Source organism: Chrysemys picta, chromosome 21, assembly GCF_011386835.1.
Source record: "Chrysemys picta bellii isolate R12L10 chromosome 21, ASM1138683v2, whole genome shotgun sequence".
NCBI classification, from domain to species: Eukaryota; Metazoa; Chordata; order Testudines; family Emydidae; genus Chrysemys; species Chrysemys picta.
In genome coordinates this window covers 23,418,420-23,426,003 of record NC_088811.1, presented here as the reverse complement: position 1 = coordinate 23,426,003, position 7,584 = coordinate 23,418,420, and the positions used below count along the sequence as shown (strand labels likewise).

At 58.6% G+C, this 7,584-nt stretch overlaps 1 protein-coding gene across 1 annotated transcript; it reads left to right on the top strand.

Moving 5' to 3' along the window:
* Nucleotides 1–2,197: 2,197 nt before the first annotated feature.
* LOC135977005 (protein FAM170B-like) lies at nt 2,198–3,811 on the top strand. Its single transcript, XM_065575459.1, has 2 exons — nt 2,198–2,267; nt 3,009–3,811. Exons 1-2 carry the CDS (start codon nt 2,198–2,200, stop codon nt 3,809–3,811), a joined length of 873 nt encoding a protein of 290 aa, XP_065431531.1.
* The last annotated feature ends 3,773 nt before the right edge of the window (nt 3,812–7,584 follow it).

The window sequence follows — 7,584 nt, the reverse complement described above, 5'->3', positions numbered from 1 at the left end:
GCATGGCGTACGTCAGCAGCAGATGCCAACACCTGAAGATATGCAATCAGTTCACTAGGAGTATTATGGATCTGTCAACATTTCTTCCACGCCTCGGATATGTACGTGAGCCCGAGACGACTACGGGACAAAGCTGCAGGCTGGACATGGGCGCTTTAGCATGATGCAGCCTGCAACGTATCAAGGAGCAGGTGACCAACTATCCCGCCCTGAAATACTAGGATGTGAATGGAGAGACAGCCTGGCAGTGGAATGGGGCTGAAGGCTGAGAGTTTACACAAATCCCCTTTTGCCAGCAGCCGGCTCTCCTGCCAGCAGCTCCGGCCCTGCCCCAGCTCGGGGCTCCTGTCCTGCAGCTTCTCTGTTTTCTTTCCAAATTTCCCAGGCTGCCCCACACCATTCGTTCAACCTCCCAGGGTCAGAGTTAATGCTGTGTGTTTGAGTGGCACTCCCCCAGCCAATCAGGTTTTTTCAGTGTAACCTGGGGGGCGGGAGCTCTCGCCCAGCTTCACACCAGAAAGTGACTACACACCAGCTGGTGGCCCCCAAGCGCCTGCCCTACATGTGGCTGTTACCGCAATGCCACAGCTCTTAGCCATCAGCTATGAGAAAGGGGCTGGGATGTGCATCACCGACTTCTTACACAGAGCATTTATTCTGGCACTTTCCGCTCAGAACCACCTCCATTCCCTGCAGCCTGGCTGGGGGGTGGGGGGTGGGGGGGAGGAAGGAGAACAGCTGCACTGCACTGCACAGCTAGAAAGGCACCCCTGGTGGGTGCCCGGGGCAAGGCCCCTCCAGCTAGAAGACCTGCTCTTCACCAGAGGAACCTGGGTTGGGATCCCCCCCACAGCTCTGCCCCAGGGGCCTTGGCAGGTCTCTGACTTACAACAGGGCTGGATGGGAACTGCAAGGAGACAATCTCCCCATAGGAAAAGATTCAGTATTAATGTCCCAGAGACTGGGGAGACCTTGGTGCCTCTGTTGGCGATGGGGCCATCCATGGGCCAGAGTGCCCAGGGCTGGGGAGCTCAGGGACAGGGGGGCAGGTGTCTCGGGGTGGGACATCACACTTCTGAAAAGGGGTTCGGATCCCTTGGGACCGGAATTGGAGGTGGGGTTGGGTGCAGGTGGCACAGTTACGCGGCATTGGCTGGGGTTGGAATGAGTTAAGCCTTGAGAGGCTTTTGTTGATTTGGTGTCTCTTTAGGGGACAGCTAGATCCTGGTGGGGGCCTCAGAGACCTCCAGGGGGAGGAAGAAAAGCAGCCAGGAGCCACCATTAGACACTCCTGACCAGGGTACGCTTGCCCCCCATCTCTTCCTCCCCACATGGAGCCTGCAGCTCTATTTGTGGGGTCAGGGTGGGGTGAATGGCGGCACAGCAAGCAGGCCTGCCTGGGGCCCGTGGGCAGCGGGGAGTGGTGGTTTGGAGGATTAAAACGGGCTGGGGAAGGCATCTCAAAGGAGCTCTGTGCTGGGGCCGGGCTGTGTACGGTGTGCTGGGTTCAGACTCGCTGTCTATTTCTGTTTGTCTGTTTAGACTGGCAGCCCTTCTGGTGTGGGCAGCACCCAGGAATGGCCCTGGTCCCGACTGGGCCTCTTGGCGCTACCGTAACCCAAATCAACACGAATATGAATGGTCCTGCTCGTCAGTCTGTGCCAGCACAAAGCCAGAGGCTATGGCTCCACCCTCCCTGATCGGACCCCGGATGGGCCCGCCCGGGCCTTGTGCAGCATAGACCCAGCTGAGTGGTTTGGCTGGGACCTCATTAACTCGGCCCTCCCTGGACGGGACACGAGGAGGGTCGGCTGGACCCGAGAGCAGCTCGCACAGAACTGAGCAGTGTCATCCCAGCTGGCAATGACCTCACCCAGCTCAGAACTTCTGAGCCGTTTGGATCCAAACAGCCTGATGCCGTTGGGACCAGAACATTCCAGGACGATTTAAACCACAACCGTCTGGTGCCACTTGGATCAAACCCTTGTCTCAGGTCAATCGTGATCCTGTCTCTGCTGCCTGCACTGTGAGATCTGGGGATTTAGCTGGAGAATTGCACTAGAACCGCCATCCCTTCCCCAGCAGAGACCCAGACCTTCTGGCTGACCCTTCTGGCTGGTGCTGGGACAGAGAATCCAGGAGGTTTCGAGGACTGTGACAGGCACCAGCCTTGGCCCGAGTCCCCAGAGCCAGGACCATGGCGCACAGCCAGGGGCTTCCTGCTGACGCCCCAGAGACGAATCCTGGAGCTGCCCAGGAGGGGTCAGGTGAGCAGGACGTTCCCTGGGCCCACAGGACACTCGCGGGAGAGGCTGGCAGGGGTCCTAGGTCAAGGATGAACTCGAATTCTCTCTCTGCCTGGCCCAGGGAGGTCTCAGAGGGGGAGGGGGAGAGAAACAGAGACTCCACCAGGGCACAGTGGGGGAAACAGACTCCAAGTGGGGAGAGACAGAGCCCTCTAAATGGTTAAATGGAAAAGAGGAAGTGGGAGACACAGACCCCCCCCAGGGGTGAAGGAGACACCAGGAAGAGGAGATATCTGGGGGCACAAAATGGCTCTTCCATGTAGAGACTCCAGTGCAGAGTCCTGGACCCTTGGGGTAACGAGCCTAAGCCAGGGGCCTTGGAGATGGGCACAGCCAGGTCTCAGGCTGCTCCTGGTAACCATGCCAGGGTCAGATGTCAGGGCTCGGGCAGACCAATGGGGCACAGTGTCCATCCCCCCCAGGCCAGGGCAGCATCGGCACCAACAGGACGTTGTCTAGGGCTCTGTCCAACCTAGTTGCCAATGTGCCAAGCGAGGGGGCTCTGGCCCTTCCCTGGGCACAGCGTGTCAGATCCCTGACTGGTCGCTCCCCTGATATTCGTACTTAGGGAGTTCCCTTCCCCATCCCTTCCCCCTGCCCATGGGGGGCACCTTTGGGCCTGGGACACAGGGCTGGGAGCCGGAGGGGGATGCGCCGCTGGGGGCGATGGCCGCAGGAGTTGGGCTTTCATTCTGCTTTCAGAGTCGCAGAGATCAGGGGAGTCGCCCCCTCGTCAGGGGGTCTCTGCTGGGAGCCCCCTTCCTGGGGAAACGGCGGAGGAGAGGGTCTCTGCCTCTGCAGGCCCCAGGGACCCAAGCCAGCAGACCTCCACGGCCACATCCGTCACCAGCCACTCCTCCGCCCGTGGTGTGCAGCCTGCGGCCTCCAACCGCCTGTGTGCGCAGCCCCCGGATCCACCCAGCGCCGGCATGAAGAGAAAGCGCTCGACACGTGTCAGAGAGGCCGAGGGGGAGGGAGAAGAAAAGACCCTTTTCTACATGCAGGTCAGGGTCGTGAACGGCGTCTCGGTGGCCTGGGAGACGGGGGCCGGCTTTGGAGCCATTAGGACGCGCCCCCGCATCTTTAAGGCCAATTACATCGGAGGAGAAAGTTTTGCTGGCTCGGACCGGAGCAGCTCCCACACCAGGTCTGAGCTGGGGGACGTGGACCCCGAGCTGGGGGACCTGAACCCTGAGGCAGAGAGCGACGCTGGGGGATCAGCAGAGGAGGCTCCGCAGCAGCCGATGGGAGCGCCCCCTGAGTGGCTCCTCACCCCCGAGCAGGGCCTGCGCTGCCTGGCCTGCTGCCGAGTCTTCCCCAGCCTGGAGGCCCTGACCCAGCATGTGAAGCAGGGGCTGCGCGAAGGCTTCAGCTGCCGCGTCTACTACCGGGTGCTGGGGCAGCTCAGGGCGGGAGAGCCGCCCCGGAAGAGACGGCGACGTGGGGGCCGGGAGTGCAGCAAGTGTGGGGGACAGATACGGCCCCCACGCAAGGCTGCCAGATAGGCCTGGCAAGGACACACCGGGGGAGCCCAGCTGCTGGCTGAGACCGGAGACGACTCTGCCAGCAGGTCCGGGCACACACGCCAGTCGCTGCCCCCGGCTAGGAAGCCCTGCCCGCTGCCGGCTTGCCAGCCGGACCCAATCTCCACGTGAGGCCAGGACAACGAGCTCTGGGACTCGCCGTGATACGCCCGGGCCCCTGCTTGGGAAACGCCAGCGCTACGAGCATCAGCGCTGAGAACTGGCAGCTCCAGCAGTGCCAGGCCAACGGCATCCCAGCCCAGCGCGCCAGATCCGCACCAGGCTCCCCCCCGGGGCCAACAGGCCGAACCGGAGCTGCCAGGCTCCCTCCCCTCCCCCAGCCCGGCCGGAGGAGCAACCTGCAGCTCCCGCAGCAAGGCCCTGTCGGATGCCAGCAGAGCCCCACACAGCAACGCCGAGCCCCACCCCTCCATAGGGCCGTGGCCGCACCCGACCCAGCCACCAGGGATGGGGAAAGAACTGACGACATCAGCCAGCCTTCTCCCTGCCAGGACCCAGCCTAAAGCCTTGGCCACCACCCAGAGGGCTGGAGGGTCGGTAGCAGAGACACATCCTTAGAGACGCACACGGACTCCGGCCCATCGACGGGAGGCAGGTGATGAGAAGACGTCTCTCTGCAGCATCCCCAGAGACGGACACACAGGACGGTTACGACCAACAGCCCCTGAAGGCTGAGCCGTGGCCTCTGCCGCCACGGAACAAGGAGCTGGGAGCGCGCCCCGCCGGCACAGACATCAGCTAAGTGACTTACTGCAGGGTTCTCGTCGGGGGGGGGGGGGGAGGGGGACCTAGGCTCCCGCAGCGACTCAGGGGCTTGTGAGCTAGGGCAGGTAGCTAAAGGGTCTGGGCAGGGGGCTGGAGGTCAGGAAGGCAGATGGGGACAAGGGCTGGGTGAGAAAAAGGGGTGTGTGGCCGGGGGCAAGGATGTGAGGAAGGGGTGTGGGCGGGGGCCACACCTCGACCAGCCACAACGGAGCTAAAGCTTTTACCTGCATCTTCACTAGGAGCAGGTTTAGCTGACCCACATTAGATCCACCTGACCTAAACCCCAGCCCGTGTCTTAGTCCAGGCAAAGGGCCGGTGTCCTCCACAGCGCCTGGCCCAGCTCGGTCAGATGATAAATTGACAGCTCAGGCTGGCACTCAGATCCCAGCTGTAAAGCAGGGGAAACATTCTGTGCTCCCAAGTGCACCAAACGCCACAGCCGCCCGCCCGCCCGCCCTTCAGCTGAGGGGACGAAAGGCTTTCACCAACATTCATTAATGAAGCTTCACGCCCCTTGGCAGGAGTGGTAGCATCCAGAGCCTTGTGCTGCTGACCGGGAAACTGAGGCACAAAGAGGCAAAATGACTCAACCGAGATCACACAGTGACTCTGGGAATCTGACATTTCTTTGTGCCAGACAAAGGCAGAACCCCTTCCATGCAAAACAGCAACTAACCTGGGAAGGGAAGCAGCGTGTGTGACCATCAGAGCATCCCCCATTAAGTTTGGCTACTAAGGAGCACAGCCCTAAAGTCACCATATAACCCCCTGTTCATATGTTACATTCCATGCAGCTATCCATTCTTATCAAGGGCACGAAGCCATGTCGGAGGCAGTGTCACCTAGTGGATACAGCTCTGGACTAATCTGCAGGACACCTGGGTTCTAGTCCTGGCACTAACCAGCTGTGTGACTTTGGGCATGTCACTTCCCCGCTGCGTGCCTTAGTTTCCCTGTTTGGACAAAGGGGACACTGACCTCCACTGTAAAGCGCTTAGCGATCTATGGATGAAAAGTGCTATATCACAGCATATCCTTTTCTCTTCCTCCCAGTTGTGAGCTCCAGCTACTGCCATAAAGACCCCTGTGTTCCAGAAAGAACGTCAACCAGATGCTTCCCGAGTGACCTACTCAGGGTGCCAGTTGCCCCCATCCGGCCAGGAGGTAAATATCAGAGTGTGGCCGACCTACCGGGTTGACCAAAACAATCTCTTGTCCTTTATCCACAAACCTGATGATTCTCAGATCCAGTTTTTGGTCACCAACCATCCATAAAGGAACAGAATGCATTGTGGGATATGTTGGCCTTGCCTATCTTTATCATGTGTGCAACTTCCTGGGGGATAGGGTGACCAGACAGCAAATGTGAAACATCGGGACTGTCCCTATAAACCTATGTAAGAAAAAGACCCAAAAATTGGGACTGTCCCTATAAAATCGGGACAACTGGTCACCCTACTGGGGGAGGGAGCGGGGGTTGTTTGCAAATTAGCAAATAACCAAACAACATTAGTCACTCCCCGAATTAACGAGGTTTGGCTAGACAGTTACTAAGGGGCAGATGGCGCTAGGTGCCGCTGTTGGCTAATGGTGATATCTGTAGCAGTGAGACCTTTCTGTACTTCCACAGCGCTGGGCTAGCAAGGACTTGGCCCTGCAGGCAGCAGGCAGGTGCTTTGGCAGAGCTGGGGCAGGGAGGAGGGAGCAGAATTGGACTGGCAGGGGATACTCCAACCTCGCACAGCAGTGCATTGGCAGAGCGGGTGGGAGCTGTGCTGGAGTGGCTGGGAGCGTGGCAGCCCATGCTCATGGTGTATGGACCGGTCCGTGTGGGGGGACCACAGATTGCAATAGCACAAGATGTTGCAGGTCCGATTGAGATGTGTTGTCAGAGCTGGGGGAGGCAAGTGCCCACAGCAGCAGCCCCGCAGCATCGTGCCTGGGCCCAGGCAGCTCTGTCAGCCTCCTGCGTTCAAGAGACCCGATTTCATTCCAAAGAGGAGAGCATTTCCGGAACAAGCGCCTTCGTTCCCAGCTCGCTCACAGTAACTGCCCTGGCCGCATGGCTGCCTGCCATGAGCAGAGTCTGGGTGTGACGCTGCATTACTTAAGGGAACCTGCCTCACAGCTCTCTCTCTGTTCACAGAGTGACACTCGCACAGGGGAAGGGCCCGGAAGGAAGTCTGCGTTGATACGGTTTGCGTCCAGGTTGCGGGGCAGACACAGCTGACCACATCCCCAGCTTCACACTCCCCATTCTTATAGCACCGCCGGGTCCTTTGTTAAGGTCAGACGTCAGTCGCCGAAAAGGAGCTTTACATCTTGTATCACAAGATCTCATTCAAACAGGAAAACAACGAAAGGCAGAAGGCAAACTTTGAGCCCTCTTTGAATTCCTCCTGGTGGTTTGACGCAAAGCAGTCACACTGAAGGCAACTACTCTCCATTCTTCAGTAGGGGCCCAATCCTGTGACGTGCTGAGGGCACTTAACGGCACTCACGAACCTTTCAGGATCAGGCCCCATAATTCCATATGCCAGGATGTTATTATCGTGTAACATTTATACTGCATTGGTGCCTAGAGGCCAGCCAGGCCTGGGGCCAGTTGTGCTGGGGACTCCAACAGACAGAGCTAGTGTCTTCCTAGATGCAAACCACACATGCTCATGGGCTGAAATCAGAGCCCATGGAAAAAGCTAACATTAGCATGATATCAAAGCATCTCTCCAACTGGTAGAGACATTGTCTACACCCAGTGGTCTCTGGTACCCATTTGTGATACGCTGCATGCACAGAAGGGAAGAAGGGAGGTTAGTTCTGTGGGACAGTGAAGAACAGAGGAGATATGTGGATTTTTTTCATGAATTGTCTATTTGATTGCAATCATGAAATCTGCCAAATGGATGCAAGGAGTTAACTCAGTCCTAGGTGGCTTTGTTGTGCGGGGGGCCCTCACAGTGTTTTTGTTT

Bases quoted from the DNA above. Each gene is read 5' to 3' on its own strand.
- LOC135977005 (XM_065575459.1), top strand. From the start codon at position 2,198: ATGGCGCACAGCCAGGGGCTTCCTGCTGACGCCCCAGAGACGAATCCT. The intron at 2,268-3,008 runs GTGAGCAGGACG...TTCTGCTTTCAG, and splicing joins AGCTGCCCAGGAGGGGTCAG to AGTCGCAGAGATCAGGGGAG.